This window comes from Sarcophilus harrisii, chromosome 2 (genome assembly GCF_902635505.1).
Source record: "Sarcophilus harrisii chromosome 2, mSarHar1.11, whole genome shotgun sequence".
Classification (NCBI taxonomy): domain Eukaryota; kingdom Metazoa; phylum Chordata; class Mammalia; order Dasyuromorphia; family Dasyuridae; genus Sarcophilus; species Sarcophilus harrisii.
The window spans coordinates 320,531,328-320,549,231 of NC_045427.1; the positions used below are offsets into that span (position 1 = coordinate 320,531,328).

The 17,904-nt window shown below is 32.4% G+C and overlaps 1 protein-coding gene across 1 annotated transcript in view; it reads right to left on the reverse strand.

Moving 5' to 3' along the window:
- The window catches only part of KCNH5 (potassium voltage-gated channel subfamily H member 5), a 442,192-nt gene that overhangs the window by 395,407 nt on the left and 28,881 nt on the right, over positions 1-17,904 (reverse strand). The window contains exon 2 of the mRNA XM_031952690.1: positions 9,645-9,768. Within this exon, the coding sequence (XP_031808550.1) occupies positions 9,645-9,768 (124 nt within the window). The remainder of the gene's footprint in view (positions 1-9,644; positions 9,769-17,904) is intronic.

Genomic DNA, 17,904 nt, shown 5'->3' on the forward strand with positions numbered 1-17,904 from the left:
TCTTTCCCAGTCTTTCTAAAATCAATTTGTGGGTCATTTTTATAGAACAATAATATTCCATTACCTTCATATACCACAGCTTATTCAGCCATTCCCCAAATGATAGGTATCTATTGCTTTTCAGTAATTTGCTACCACAAAAAGAGCTGCTCCAAACAGCTCCTTTATGATTTCCTTGGGATACAGACCCAGTAGAAATACTGCTGGATCAAAGAGTATGCACACTTTGATAGCCCTTTGGACAGAGTCCCAAATTGCTCTCCAGAATTGTTGGATCATTTCACAGCTGTACCAATGATGCATTACGGTCCCAGTTTTCCCACATCCCCTCCAACATTTATCATTACCTTTTCCTATAATCTTAGCCAATCTGAGAGGTGTGAGGTGTTACTTCAGAGTTGTTTTAATTTGTAATTCTCTAATCAATAGTTATTTAGAGAACTTTTTCATATGATTATAGGTGGTTTTAATTTCATCATTTAAAAATTGTCTATTCAAGTTTTGCAAGAGTCAGTGTTAAAAATTTACCCATGCATATGCTTTGTAAGTAAAAAGCTTTTATTTAAAAAAAAGAAAAGAAAAATAAATAAAAATTGTCTATTCATATCATTTGACCCTTTGACCATTGTATTCTTATGAATTTGACAGAGTTCTTTATATATATTTAGCAACCAGATTTTTATCAGAAATACTGGATGTAAATGTTTTTCCCAGCTTTGTATTTCCCTTTTAATTTTCTTTGTGTTGGGTTTGTTTGTGCAAAACCTTTTTAATCTAAGGTAATCAAAGTTGTCTGTTTTGCATTTTGTCATGTTCTTTAGTTCTTCTTTGGTCATAAGTTCTTCCCTTCTCCAAAGATTTGATAAGGAACTTATTCCTTGCTCTCCTAATTTGCTTATAGTATCACCCTTTATATTCAATTCATGTACCCATTTTGACTTTGTTTTGATATGGGATGTGAGATGTAGGTCTATGCCAAGTTTCTGATATATTGTCCTCCAGCAACTGATATTTTTCCAGTTGTTTAGAACTGACTTTATTTGTGTTGAGAAGTGTTTTTTCATAATTTTGTTCATAATTCCTGGGTTTATTTTGGCAAGTAGACACCCAAATATTTTATTTTGTCTACAGTTATTTTAAATGGAATGTCTCATTCTATCTCTTGCTGCTGGACTTTGTCAATAAAATGTAGAAATGCTAATGATTTGTGTGGCATGCATACTTTTTTATCCAAGTCTACCTATCTAACATGTGTGTGATGATCATCATTTAAATACACCATCCATTTTCCTCCAACTATCACCTGACAAATTGTTAAAATGGTAGAAAATAGAATCATTTAAAAATTAGCCAATTAGTTTTTCAGTTGCTAGACTTTCTGCTGCACAATAATCACAGTTTTTAATATTCTTCATAACTAAATACCTTAATCTTATAAGACAAATTAAATGTACCATTTTACTTTTCAATACAACAATTCACATATGAATAAACAGTGGGATATGTAATATTTTATCCAGTATCCATATTAATCTTCTTTATTTTAATCCATCTAATGAAAGTTTTATATTAATTCTATTTTGACACATATAATATAGTAATCTGTCTTAAGTCCAAACTAAAAAATTCATTGATTTTGAAACTCTCAAGTTTTCATGTTGGTCAAAAATGTCATCATGATAAAAATCAGAAATCACTTAAATTAATTACTAGACTCCTGTCAACATCAAATGTCATCTTTTCCCCCTTAGAAAATCCTTACTCAAGATCATGAATTACTAAATTACTACACTAAGATACAGTGCCTATTTTTATTACAATATTCTTAAATTGTGATAATCTCTTAGACTCAAATTCCTTAACATATTGATGCAATTTCCCACCCCCCGCATATTTATAGAAAATAGGATGGTTCTGCTCCTTGCATCTATTATTATTTAGCATAGTAATTTAATGTTTCTGAGCCAATTTTTTCATCAGTGAAAAGGGAAGTTTGGATTAAATAAATCAAAACCCTTCTTTATTTTCTAACATTCTATGACCCTAAATTATAGTATCTAAACTTTACAAGTGTTAAACAAGAGGTAACTGGATTAAAGTGACTTTATTCGACAGTAAATCAGGATTCAGAACTGAGCCAGGTCTCCAAACTTTAATCCAGTGCTTTCATCATTTACATCAACTCTTTTACTGAGTTTTGGTTATTGAAAAATTCTTGCAAAATGCTTTAAGATATTTTATTTACATATGAAAATCACAACAAATCTTCCCTAGCTTCTCTAATTCTTTTTTACACTCTTATTTTCTTAATAGAGTACTGCAACAGATCCCATAGTTTATATATGACTGTTCAGTGATTTCAAATGTCCTAAGGATGGAATCACACAATGATGTTATGAAAAAAAGAAAATATGAAGATTCTCAGTGATTGTAGAATAAGACCACAAAGAAATAGCCTCTGTAAGGCTCTCTCTCTCTCTCTCTCTCTCTCTCTCTCTCTCTCTCTCTCTCTCTCTCTCTCTCTCTCTCTCTCTCTCTCTCTCTCTCTCTCTCTCTCTCTGTCTCTCTCTCCTCTCTCTCTCTCTGTCTCTGTCTCTCTCTCTCTCCTCTCCCTCTCTCTCTCTGTCTCTCTCTCTCTCTCTTCTGCTGACTATATCTCTCTATTTCTCTCTATGGCTTTCTCTGTCTCTCTGTCTTTATCTATGTGGCTCTCTTCTCTGTCTTTCTTGTCTTTCTGTCTCTTTCTGTGTTTCTCTGTCTCTGTCTCTCTCTGTCTCGCTGTCTCTCTCTCTCTCTGTCTCGCTGTCTCTCTTCTTTCTTTTCATTGTGTGTATGTGATTATACATATATACATACACAGATATACATAGACATATGCATATACATATACACACATATGCATACATGCAAATATATGCATGCCTGTATGTGTATATATATATATATGTGTGTGTGTGTATATATATATATATATATATATATACACATTTATATATATATGAATAGACATTTGTTTAACACATACTATGTGCCAAGCACTATGCTAAGTGCTTTACAAATATTATCTCATTTGATGCACACAACAACTCTGGAAATAGATATTATTATCCCCATTTTACAGTTAAGAAAACTAATGCAAGCAAAGAACCAGATTCATATAACTATTAAAGTGTCTGAGAATGAATTTGAATTTAGATTAGTGATTCCAAATTCAAATTTGAAAAAGATGCCCATAAGCCACATATTGACTTAAAAAACACAATATGATCTATGATATATTCTAATTTATTTTATTAAACATTACCCAAATACATTTTAATCTAGTTCAACTCCATTCTGAAGTTGGGGGTCTGCACTCCATGAATATTTATTAACTGGCATTCTATATATTTTGTGTTTTATTTTTTACTTCCTTTGGGGTCTGCACTCCATGAATATTTATTAACTGGTGTTCTATACATTCTGTTTTATTTTTTACTTCTTCCTCTCTCATTTCTTCTTCCATTATTCCTCCTTATGAGCTTTCTTCCATTCTAACTTCTTTTCTGCTGACCCCTCTCTTTTAGGTTCTGTTATATTCAGAAATTATAGGACTACTTTGAGAAACTGAATGATCAATTTATTCCTGTCTCAATAACCAAAGTCCCTGAAGTAGGGTTTATCAGTCTTAATATAGTTTTGGGGAGGACAGAGTTGTGTAGGTGGAAAACAAGTTATAATCAGTTAAAGGAAGTCAACATATGAATAGAAAAATCAGTGTGATTGGTTAGAGCTAAGGCATGGAAGACATAATTGATTGGAAATTAAGGATAAAGAGTTCACAACAACCTCCCCCTTCCCTCCTGTAACTAAGAAATGTTCACTGTTTGAGTATATCTGCAAGATAAGATATAATAGACCAGACTTCTTTGGATAACAAACCAGAAATCCTTGAAGGATTACTTAGTAGTATAAAGTTACTAGACCAGTCCCTGGTGTCTATCCACACCTCAAGAATAGCAGATTTTCTTGAGACAAGGATATGATTAGCAGAAGAATTAGATTTCTAAATTTAATTCATTATGGACCAGTTTAGTGACAAAGAACCACAACTTTAACAATTATAGGACAAAATCAATGAATTGTAATTAGGATTAATAAAAAGATGATACAGAATCAATCTGATTAGTGTAGTTACCACATCTAAAATGCTAAAAAAAATTTAAAAGATGGCTCAGAGGCATAAGTTGTTGGTTTGGGGGAGAAGCTAGAGAAACATATGTTAGTTTGGGGGGGTTTTGGTTTGGGTTGTGTGTTTTTTTTTTTTGCACTTTTAAATTGTAAGATTCTTGAAAGCTTTACTAATAGTAAATAACCTTGGATAATGTAGCAGACATTTTACTTCAATTAATTAAGACAGACCATATTTATCTCCATATGTTGAACAGTACCATGAACACAATAAATGTGACCAGCCCCATCATATCTACTATGGTTGCCAAGAAAATTCATAACATCATGAAATATCTACCCAACAGGTACTTAAATGGAAAATATGGAATTCCCTATGTTCTGGGCATCAACTGTAGTCACAAATGCACAGCTAATCATGATCTCTCTTCTCCAGTGTTCCATGATCATTTTTGCTCTCTCAAGTTCAACTTCAAGGACACCTGGGTAATCTTCTTCTATAGACTATAGACTTCTATATAAAATTACTTTTCAGTTTCTGAGTTTCCAGGGAAACACATTTAGGTGTGGCAAGGGTGAGGTAGGGGTAGTTTATATTACAATTAGCCTTTATATGAAAAATATGTAAGATGAAATCATAACATAGTGGGAAAGACAACTAAATTTGGAATTAAATAACCCAGTTTCAAATCCTAGTCCTGGAACTTCTAAGCTATGTGACCTACAGCAATTCATTTAATGTCTCTGAAGCTCAGTGTCCAAATCCATAAAATGGACATGGCAGAAGTGAATAGATGAAGTCAAAGATCCCAAAAATTCATTTAATGTCTCAGTTTCCAAATATATAAAACAGGAAGTGGGGAGATGACAAAATGAAGATAAAGGCTCAGTACTAAATGTTTGATCTTGTGATACTGTGATTTATCTTAGAGCTAGAAGGGAACTTAGTGAGTCCTAATAAGTCTTTGTTCTTGCCACTTCTATTCAGTTATAAACAAGGTGTCCTGAAAGTCTAATGCAGTTGTAAACTTTAAAACATCCTGTATACAAGGCATTAGAGATAGAAAAGCAAAAGTGACAGTTCTCTATTCTTGTGGACCTTAATTTTTCTATTATATTCATAATATATATTTTATATTTACATATACTTAATTATATATTCTATAGTTATATGTTTACTTAATTATATATTCTATAATTATGTATGTATATTCTTAATATATGTTTTTGTGGAACTTAATTCTTATAAATGTGTGTGTATAAGAATTAAGTTCTACAACAATAGAAACTGTCATTTTTGTTTCTCTATCTCTGATGACTTACACAATGTCTGACACATCATAAAATCCTAATAAATTATTGTTGATTAGATATATATATGTGTGTGTGTGCAAAATCCACTATCTTATCAACAACTATTCTATGGGGTTGGTACTACTCTGTTTTACAGATAAGGAAATCAAGGCTCAGAAAGATGAAATAACTTACTCAGAGTCACTTGGTTAGAAAGCAGTAAAGCAAGAGTTCACACCCAAAACCTTTAAACCACTCTTTTTAGGATCTTTACCATGCTCCATGGGTTTCTCTAAAGAGAAATATACCTACATTTCTTGAGAGTTAACTATAGATTTTACTGGCTTTTATCTAAAGCCATACCTAAACAGCTTCACCATCAGTGAATCAAGTCGAAAACCAATGAGGATGGTTCAATAAAAATAAAAGATTAGAGTAGGAGTACATCACAGGGATTCTGCCTGCAACAAGACCTGACAGAGCTTTGATATAATTCGTTATTGTTTCAGATGCTAATTTTCCTCCCTCTTTGAGGGTATTAAGCTAGTTACTATTTCTGGATTAATAAATCACACAAGGAATCTTTGTGCAAGCCCATAATAATTATTTATGTTAATGCATGCCTGCTTGCTTTGAGAATATCATATCTGGTGATATCCCAAGATGCAGGGAAGTCTTGGGGGAAAGATATCTTGTGCATTCTTGCCCTGCAAGAATGATACAACCCAGAGGAATCTGAATATTCTCTGGTGCTTCAAACACAGAATCTCTACACCTTTTCCCTTAGGAAAAAGTACAGTAAGATCCAGTTTAATGATCTCTGCAAAGTAAAGGAAAATGAAAGAAAAGTGTTTGGAATACTGTGGAGAACTGAGGTCTCCCGAGACAAATTAAGATCAAAAAAGCAGTCCTATCTGTATCTAATGTATTTTCTATATTAAAAAAGTATGTCTCCTATAAAATTAGATTTTTAAACTTACTTTTTTCTTCCCCAACAACATTTTTTTTTCTTTCTAGCAATTCTTCTAGTGATACACTTAGAAAAATCTTTATGATAGGTTATAAGAGTTTCTACTGGTTTAATAACTACTATGTTCCTTGAATACCACATTTCTCAAAAAGTCTCTTTCTCTTTTCTGAAAGATTTGACAATGCATTCTAAGATCATATTATTATTTGATTCTGTCACAACTCTTCTGAGATGAAGTCATGGCTAGGTGGTAGACTTCTTTTGGCTATTCTCTCATCATCAGTTGTGATGATCTGTCTGTGTACTTCAGTGCATGTGTTCTTGGGATATATATGGATTTTGTCCTACATGAAATCTAAACCTATTAGTTATGGAAGCATACGCTATCATCCTTTTTAGCTTCTGCTCCTTTGTATTCAAACTTCTCGAAAAGGTCATCTACAACAACTAAATCTTCTCACTTTCTTCTTCACCCCTTATAATTTGCCTTCTGATACTCAACTGAAACTGCTTTCTCCAAAATTACTAATAATCTCTTAGCTGCGAAATCCAAGAGTCTTTCCTCAATTCTCATTCCCTTTAATATCTCCTCAGTCTTTAACATCATTGATCATTCTCTCCTCAATATTCTCTTTGATTCTAGGTTTTCAGGGGCACTGCTCTCTCTTGGTTTTCCTCTGACCTATCTGGCATTCCTTTTCTATCCACTTTGCTGGATCCTCTTCCAAAATCTCTACATGTCTTTTCTCCTTCTACTTCACTGAGTGAACGCATCAGTTTCCATGGCTTTTTTATCCTAAACAAATTTTTTATTTTAATAGCTTTGTTTTTCCAAATATATGCAAAGATAGTTTTCAACATTCATCTTTGCAAAACTGTGTGTTCTAAATTTTTCTCTCTCCCTCCATCCCCTCCCATAGACAACAAGCAATCCAATAGAGGTTAAAAAACATATGCAATTCTTCTAAACATTTCTAAACATATTCATCATTCTGTGCAAAAAAGAATCAAATAAGAGGGGAAAACATGAGAAAGAAAAAAACAAGCAAACAAATAAAAAAAGGTGAAAATACTATGCTTTGATCCACATTCAATATCCATAGTTTTCTCTCTGGATGTGAATGGCACTTTCTATCCCAAGTCTATTGGAATTGCCTTGAATAACTCCATTGTAATTCCCATGATTTTAATTATCACTTCAGTACTGGTGATCCTAAAATCTACCTATCCTATCTCAACCTTTTTTCTGGCCTCCAATTTCTTCTGACTATTCCCCATGCCTAGGATGCTTCCTTTCCTCCACTCTGACTACTGACCTCTTTGGCTTCCTGTAAGTCTCAGATATGATCTCACCCAGGAAAAGCCTCTTCCAACCCCTCTTAAATCCAGTGTCTTCCCTCTACTAATTATTTCCAATTTTTCCTGTATATACTTGCTTTGTATATTTTTGTTTACATGTTTTCTTCCCCGTTTGCTTGTGAGCTTCTTGAGAGCAGGAACTATTATTTTTTTTGCCTTTTTTATGTCCCTAACTCTTAAACAGCATATAGTAAGCCACTTAACAAATGTTTATTGAATTAAACTGAATTTAATTGTCACTATATGGGAATATACTAGTATATTCTGGCATTCTATTCCTTGGCTCCTAATGCCCTGATAATGTAATACTGATACTGCTGCTGGTGATCATGAGTGGAGCTGCTGTGCCAATCAGAATAAAGTTAGAACCAAAAATGAAGAGTGCTGCAAAAGGAAAGTGATGACCAGTAAGTTTCTCTCTTAGCTCTCTGCCTCTACAGTGGAAGGGTGAAAGCAGGTGCCATTAACAGCCCCATTGCTCTGAAGTTTTGCCTTCGCTCTTCTCATGATGACAAGAACCTAAAGCAGTCCAAAGACAGCACAGAACCAATTGCCCTCTTCATGATCTATAATCCTCCTACTATCTGCTCTTTCAATGTTATCATTTACTACTTTTATGTAACAAAACCCAGTAGCCACTAACATTAATCATACAATTCTAAAAGAACTTTGGTGAAATGGCTAAATCTTATTAGAAAGTAGGAATCATATCTTACTGGAAGGTGAAATTAGTAATACCCACCCCCATGCAAGGAATCATAAATACTTTGGTATAAAATACTGTGATAATAATTTTAAGTCAGTTCAAGTTCATGAACAGAAAAAGTTGTAAGCAGAAAAAAATAACAGCCTAAAGTGAATTAAATTCATTTTGAAATAGGAGAATAACTTTGCAAGCCAAGGATATAAGAATGGGAAAGAGGGAAACTCAGATATCTTCTGATTTACTCATCGGTGAATATTATACCAGAGAGCACCACATACATTTGTATTGGCGCACTGTAACTTTTGTGCACTCTAATCCCTTTGAGAATAACCACATTTATAGAGGAATCCTCTACATTTCTGCAACATTTCCTGCATTATATTAGCATGTGTTTGTATGTATGCATGTATACATGTGTGTAAAAATGTGTGAAAATGTGTGTGCATATGTATGTATTTGTGTGTTTATATATGTATGTACATACATATATAGAGACAGCTAGATGGTTCAGTGGATAGAGTACTAGGCTTGGAGTTAAGAAAATTTGAGTTCAAATTTGACCTCAAACATTCATTAGCTATGTAACCCTGAGCAAGTTATTTAACTCATTTGCCTTAATCCACTGGAGAAGGAAATGGAAACCCCCTTACAGTATTTTTGCCAAAACAAAAACAAAAACCTTATGGAATTGCAAAAAATTGGACACAACTAGCTAATTGAACAAGAGCATGTATATATGTATATGTGTATAATGTGTATGTGTTTTATATGTGTATGTATATACATGTGTGTTACTCTATGTTTTTGTATAGTAAGAAACAAGTTGTAAAATACAATTGAACCATCTCTTTTGATTGCTTCAAAAAGTAGCTAAATATGTTTCTTACAGAATGGTATTTCTTACTTTTTTGGGGTCAAGTCAGAATTAGTGGAACAAATAGCTTTCCAAAGATGAGTAGAGCTATCTTACTATTTACAGATAGGCAAAAATATCCACTTATATAAAAAGAAAAGGTTCACTTAGCTTCTTAAACAATTTTCAATAGAATGTTTATACTTATCTAATTTGTGAATTTAAGTTGGTATACTTTATTCAAGTTTAATACCAATTTCATTAACAAAAAGTGTTTACAAAGAATTACCTACCTGCAGGTGCTACTTTTCTGCATAACGTCAGCTCGATGATATCCAGAGAGTTTACAAAAACCGTCATTACTATATACTATAGGCCAGTCCACAATCTGGGCATTTCCCAGTAAAAAACTTGATTCTAAAGAGGAAATAAGAAAGAGAAAATTACTTGGCTTCACATTCTGAAAACAGAATCAGAAATTTTGGGTTCAAATCCTGCTTGTCCATTTATTATCTGTACAATTTTGAGAAAATAACAACTTATAGATTCAGTTTCCTTATTTGTAAAAGCAGAAAAATAGGTTAGATAATCCCTGAAATCCCTTGTATTTCTAAATCTAAGATCATATAATCTTTTTTTATTAAAGCTTTTTATTTACAAAATATATGCATGGGTAATTTTTTTTTCATTGGTAATTTTTCAACATTAACCCTTGCAAAACCTTCTGTTCCAAAATTTTCCCTCCTTCCCCCCATCCCCTCCCTTAGATGCCAGATAGTCCAATATATATTAAATATGTTAAAATATATGCTAAATCATATATATATGTATATATACACATATTTACACAGTTATCTTGCTGCACAAAAAAAAATGGGATCAAGAAGGAAAAAAAAAACTGAAAAATAAAACAAAATGTAAGCAAACAACAGAAAGAGTGAGAATGCTATGTGGTCCACACTCAGCTCCCATGGTTCTCTCTCTAGGTGTGGATGGCTCTCTTTATCACTAAACAACTGGAACTGGTTTGAATCTTCTCATTATTAAAGAGAGCCACGTCCATCAGAATTGATCATTATATAGTCTTCTTGTTGCCACATATAATGATCTCCTGGTTCTGCTCATTCCACTTAGCATCAGTTCATGTAAGTCTCTTCAAGCCTCTATGTATTCATTCTGCTGGTCAATTCTTACAGAACAATAATATTCCATAACATTCATATACCATAATTTATTCAGCCATTCTCCAATTGATGGGCATCCACTCAGTTTCCAGTTTCTTGCTACTACAAAAACGACTGCCACACATTGACCCACACTTAACACCGTACACCAAGATAAGATCAAAATGGGTTCATGACCTAGGCATAAAGAATGAGATTATAAATAAATTAGAAGAATATAGGATAGTTTACCTCTGAGACCTGTGGAAGAGGAAAGAATTTATGACCAAAGAAGAACTAGAGATCACTATTGACTACAAAATAGAAAATTTTGATTATATCAATTAAAAAGGTTTTGTACAAACAAAACTAATGCAGACAAGATTAGAAGGGAAGCAATAAACTGGGAAAACATTTTTACAATCAAGGTTCTGATAAAGGGCTCATATCCAAAATATATAGAGAACTGACTCTAATTTATAAGAAATCAAGCCATTCTCCAATTGATAAATGGTCAAAGGATATGAACACACAATTGTCAGACAAAGAAATTGAAACTATTTCTATTCATATGAAAAGATGCTCCAAGTCATTACTAATCAGAGAAATGCAAAGTAAGACAATTCCGAGATACCACTACATACGTGTCATATTGGCTAGAATGACAGGGAAAGATAATGCGGAATGATGGAGGGAATGTGGGAAAACTGGGACACTGATACATTGTTGATGGAATTGTGAATACATCCAGCCATTCTGGAGAGCAATTTGGAACTATGCTCAAAAAGTTATCAAACTGTGATACTTTGATCCTGCAGTGTTACTACTGGGCTTATATCCCAAAGAGATTTTAAAGAAGGGAAAGGAACCTGTATGTGCAAGAATGTTTGTGGCAGTCCTCTGACCAGCAGGATGATTTCAGAAAGGCCTGGAGAGACTTACATGAACTGATGCTGAGTGAAATGAGCAGGACTAGTAGATCATTATATACTTATATATTATATACTTCAAGAACAATACTATTTGATATGGCCCTCTTCAACAACGAGATGAACCAAATCAGTTCCATTTGTTCAATAATGAAGAGAACCAGCTACACCCAGAGAAAGAACTCTGGGAGATGACTATGAACAACTACATAGAATTTAAGTCCTTCTATTTTTATGTGCCTGCATTTTTTATTTCCTTCAGAGGTTAATTGTACACTATTTCAAAGTCCAATTCTTTTTGTACAGCAAAATACTGTATGGATATGTATACGTGTATTGTATTTAACTTATACTTTAACATATTTAACATGTATTGGTCAACCTGCCATCTGGGGGAGGGGATGGGGAGAAGGAGGGGAAAAATTGGAACAAAAGGTTTTGCAATTGTCAATTCTGAAAAATTACTCATACATATATCTTGTAAATAAAAAGCTACAATAGAACTGCTATAAAAATTTTTGCACATGTGAATCCCTTTCCCTTCTTTAAGATCTTGTTGGGATATAATCCCAGTGATAACATTACTGGGTCACAGGGTATGCACAATTTGATAACTTTTTGAGTATAGTTCCAAATTGCCCTCCAGAATGGTTAGATCTGTATACAGTTCCATTAACAATGTATTAGTGTCCCACTTTTCCCACATCTCCTCCAATATTCATCATTATCTTTTCCTGTCATCTTAGCCAATCTGTGAGGTATGTAGTGGTATCTCAGAGTTATCTTAATTTGCATTTCTCTGATCAATTGTGATTTGGAGTACCTTTTTCATATGACTACAAATAGTTTCAATTTCTTCATAAGATCCTATAAGCTATAAAATAATTTTAAAGGACTATTTGACCATATCTACTATGGGTCTATTCATAATTTAATGTTTTATACGATTTATATTTTAAAACCATGTCATCAGTTAAGTTTCAGCATTTGGATAAGACAATATAGTGAATGATAATTTTTATACATAAGAATTCTTTTTTTTTTCAGAAAAAGAAGATAATTTTCAAAGTGTGTGTGTATACTGAATCATGTCCTCAAAGTATTTAATTAAAGCAGGAAAGTGATAGAACTTGCATTTGCCCTTGACAAGTCACATAATCTCAACCTCAGCTTCTTCTTCTATAAAATGGGATTAATAATAGGATCACAAAATTGCTTCAAGGATTAAATGGGTTAATAGAGGCAAAGTTTTTTGCAAATCTTAAAGAACTACCTAACTGCTAGCTATCATCATTATTATTTATTATCTATCACAACAATTATACTTAAGATAAGTGGCTTATTGAACCAATATGGCAGAGAACAGGCAAAGAGCCACCTAAGCTCTCTCTAAAACCCCTCTAAAAATGTTAAATAATAACACAAAACAAATCTGAAGTGGCAGAACCCATAGAAGGACAAAATAAAATAATTTTCCAGCCCTACAACTTAAAGGGTCTGTTGCACCAGGGTGCTAGTGGAACATAGTCCAGAACAGGCAGCACCCTATAAACTAGCAGCAGGTCTTGGGGACTACTGATCAGAGGTGGCTGGTAACAGTAGCAGTTTCTGGACCTCTCAGCCCACAGACAATAAAGAAGTCAAACAACTGGTTAGAACAAGATTGTGGATTTTCTTTGCTGGCATCAAGGTCAGGACTCTGCTGCATGATCTATATTTGGATCTGGATTACAGTCATAGGATGAAGAAGATCACTACCATATCAGAACTTGTGGCTAAAGGAAATCTGGGAGCCTGGTCACAGTTCCAAGGCAGAAAAGAATGTCTGTGGCACTCACAAACCACAGCAAAGACCAGGAAAAAAGTAAGCATACCTTTCTCTAAATTGTACCACTTTAGAAGAGCAAAAAACTTACAGATCTCCAGAATTATCTCTGAAACAGCTGCACAAAGAAAAGATCCTGAAACTTGGGAGACTGGTCCTTCTACTTTGGCATAGCATCAAAAGTCAAGTAGAATGGAAAATGAGCAAAAAGCAGAAAAATATCCTAATGATAGAAAGTTACAATGATGAAAAAGAAGATCAAATAATACACTGAGAAGAAGATAACAAAGTTTAAAGTGGTATAGCCAAAGCCTCAAAGAAAAATATGGAAGGGCTCAAAAAGGATCATTAAAATCAAGCAGGAGAAATAGAGAGAAAAAAATTTAAAAGAGAGGGAAAATGGTAAGAAAAGTGAAAATGGGACAAGAAAAACATGAAAAAAAAGAGTCAGCAGCTTGGTAAAAAGGCACCCTAAAAATATTGAAGAAAATACCTTAAAAAACAGAATAGGCCAAATGGAAAAAGAGACCCAAGAAATTTCAACTAAGTGAAGAATATCTTGAAAAGCACAATTGAGAAATTGGAAAAGGATGTACAAAAATTCACTGAAGAAAGAAGTCCTTAAAAATTAGAATTGGCCAAATAGAAAAAGAGATACAAAAGCTCCCTATAGAAAATATAATCTTAAAACTTAGAAATATGCAAGTGGAAGCTAATAGCTTTATGAGACAACAAAAAACAATAAAACAAAATCAAAAGAATGAAAAAATAGAACAAAATATGAAATATCTCAGATAATTTAAGAATATTTGGACAATCTGAAAGCTATAATAAAAAATAACTTAGGCATCACATTTCAAGAAATTATTAAGGAAAGGCATTCTGATATTCTAGAATCAGAGTGTAAAATAGAAAATGAAAGAATCTACCAATTCACTTCCTGAAAGAAATTCAAACTGAAAATTCCCAGAAACGGTATAGTCAAATTCTAGAGCTCCCAGATCAAGGAGAAAGTATTGAAAATAGTCAGAAAGAACTAATTCAAATATCATGGAATCACAGTCAGTATAACATAAGATTTAGCAATTTCTCTAATGATTAGAGTCCAAAAAAGCTAGGATTACAAACAGGAATCACCCATCCAGCAAAACTAAGTACAATCCTTAAAGGGAGAAACAGATATTCAATGAAATAGCCTTTCAAGCATTCCTGAAGAAAAGATCAAAGCCAAATAGAAATTCTGACTTTCAAATACAAGATTCAAGAGAAGCATAAAAAAGATAAACAGGAAAGAGAAATAAGGAATTCAATAAGGCTAAACTCTACAGTCTTACATGGGAAAATTATATAGTATCTCCTAAAAACTTTTTTTTTTTTTACTGTGAGGGCAGTTAGAAGGAATGCAAATTGTGCAGAAGGCATGGATGTGTGTTGAATATGATGAGATAATTCTCAAAAAAAAGTAAGGGGTGAGAAATAGAAATCCTTTGGGAGAATGGAAAGGGAAGAAGTAAAAAATTATCTGACATAAAAGAGAAGCAGAAAAGAACTTCTAGAGTAGAGGGGAAATAGAGGACTTTATGGGAGCAGGGGGACCCTTAAATTTCACTCTCACTGGAACACTCGCATTCAGTTGGGCACAAAAATCTATCTTACCCTTCATGAAAGTAGGAAAGGAAGAGGATAAGAGAATTGGAGGAAGCTCATAAAAGGGAAGGCGGATTGAGGAAGGCAATAGAAACAAACACTTTTGAGAACTGAAGAGGAAAAAAAGAGAGAGAGAATAGAATAAATATGGGGGAATCGAATGGAGGGAAATACATAGTTGATAATCATTACTATGAAAAACTTTATAGCAAGTGTCTCTGATAAAGACTTCATTTCTCAAATATTTAGAAAACTGAGTCAAATTTATAGAAATAGGAGTCATTCCTCAACTGCTAAATGGTCAAAGGATATGTTCAAATGAAATAATCAAAATTATCTCTAGTCATAAGAAAAAGTGTTTTGAATCACTATTGAGTAGAAAAATGTAAATTAAAATAATTTTGAGACACCACACCATATTTATCAGACTGACTAACATCACAGAAAAAGAAAATGATGAATGTTGAAGGGAATGTGGGAAAGTTGAGACACTTGGTATAGTGTTCTGTAGAACAATTTGGAACCATGACCAATGAGCTATAAAACTATGTGTACACTTTGACCCTGCAATACCACTTCTAGGTCTGTATCCAAAACTATAAAAAACAAGAAAGAAAATGGCATATATCTACTTAAATATTTATAGCAACTCTTTTAGCTGAGAAAGAATTGAAAACCAAGGGGATGTTCATCTATTGAGGAATGACTGAATAGGTTCTTCCACATGATTGTGATGGAATACTATTGTATAAACAATAACTAACAGGATGCTCTCATAAAAATGTGGACCTATATAGACCAATTCAAGTGAAATTATTTGATCCAGGAGACACTGCACATAATGATTTTTTTTATTTTATGATGATCAATTGTGAATCAGCAATACAATAAAATAAGACAATTTTAAAGGATTTATGATAAAAATGTTATCCATTTCCAGAGAAAGAACTGATAAATTATGAAATCTAGACTGAAGCATACTTCTTTATTTTATTTTTCTTAGGGGGGAGGGATCTGTGTTTTCTTTTACAAGATAATTAGCATGGAAATAAAAAATAATGTGTTTTGCTCACACACAAAAAAAAAAAGATAAAGATTTATTAACAATAAGTTTGTCCTGACTACCTAAACTACCCATATTGCTTGACTTCAGTATATGGATAAGCAAGATCATTACTTTAGAGCATCTATAACCAAGGGTATCAGTCACCAAATGGATACTGTTTGGAACTATTTTTTTCTTCTTAAAGAGAATATGATTTAAATATGTGTTATCAGCACAAACTATTTGGGATTGTCAGTGTAATAAATAAAAAAAGCCATCACCACTATTATTTTTGAGATACTACATGATTTTCTGCTAGTTATCGAAGGGAAAATTGCATTAATTTATGGGGAATAAAATTCAAAATGCTTGTTTTTTTTTTCCAAGCATTATTTCAAAGCTTAAGATTTTATAATCTATATTACTTATTTAGTGGCTTACATAGTAAATACAGCACTTAAATTTAAATACAAACAACAAGGCTATAAGAAATAACTAGAAGGAAGTGCTTAAACTAGGAATAGAAAGGAATATTTACAAAATATTAAATAGATTGGTTTAATAACTTGAAATTAAAATTAATTTATGAATAAAATTAATCCAACTAAAATTAAAAGGAAAGTAAAATTAAAAGTGAAAGGAAAGGATGGGGGTAAATGTTGGCATCAATTATCTCTGATAATGGTCTAATAGCTAAGAAAATCTAATACAAATATATAATAAAAGAATTTCCCAGTAAATAAATATTCAGAGGATATGAACAAATTATTCTCAAATTGTAAATCATTAAAGAACCATACGAAAGTCTACAACAAATCATTAAAAATAAGAACAATGCAAAATCAAAATAACTTCCAAGTTTCACTTAACATATAGCAAAATGGCAAGGATGACAAAAGCTAGAATGGTCAATAGTGGAGGAATGATGGAAATGCAAACATAGTAGAATAATGTTGGTGAAGATGTGAATTGGTACAACCATTCTGTAAAACAATTTAGAATTAAGCTAAAAAAGTTATCAAAATATTGATAATCATGAAGTCAAAGTACTTACTGCTAAGCATATACCCCCAAAATGTCAGTGATAAAAAAGAAAATTTCTACATATGAAATGTACATATGTATATGAAAAATATTCTATATATTTCTATAAGATATATTCTATAAATTCCTATATATGTTAAAATTATATGATAATAAAATTACATGATAATATAAAATATTTATAATAGTACTTTCTATAGTAGCAAATAACTAGAAAAACAGTAGATAATTTTTAATTGGAGAATGGCAAAAGAAATTATAGTACATTAATACATTGAAATATTATTACACTGTAATATTGAAATAATGAAAATTAAAAGATCCAGAGAAACATGAGGAGATTTACTTAAACTAATATAAAATAAAAATAATTAGGAAAAATGTATACATGATGACTTCAACAATGCAATTGGGAAGAAAATCATAAAGCAATCAAAAGTAAAATTCTTATGGTAGAGAACGTCCCTCCAAAAAAAAGATATGAAAATATATCTAACACCCTTCTTTGCAGAGATAAAGGATTATGAATATATGAGGTGACTTTTGTCTAGGTCCTAATTTAACCACTACTGAAATAATGGTTAATGAGTATACAGTTAATGAATATAATAAAAATTCAAGTGGGAGCAAGAAAAACCAAGATTATAAGATAGAGAAAAGAAGGAAAATATTAGAAACAAAGTTGGGAAATGTAAAACAAATATGCCTCAAATTATTTAGAGATTTTTCTTTGGCTAGTATTAGAACATCCTCCAAAGCTGTTATGGCATCCAATATTTAATAATAAAAAGCCATTGGAGGGAAGGGAATCATTGATTTTCTGGACAACTGAGACTTTCACTTGGCAGGGTGAAATCAAAATTTGAATCAATCTCATGGTAAGGGAAAAGAAAGAAACAG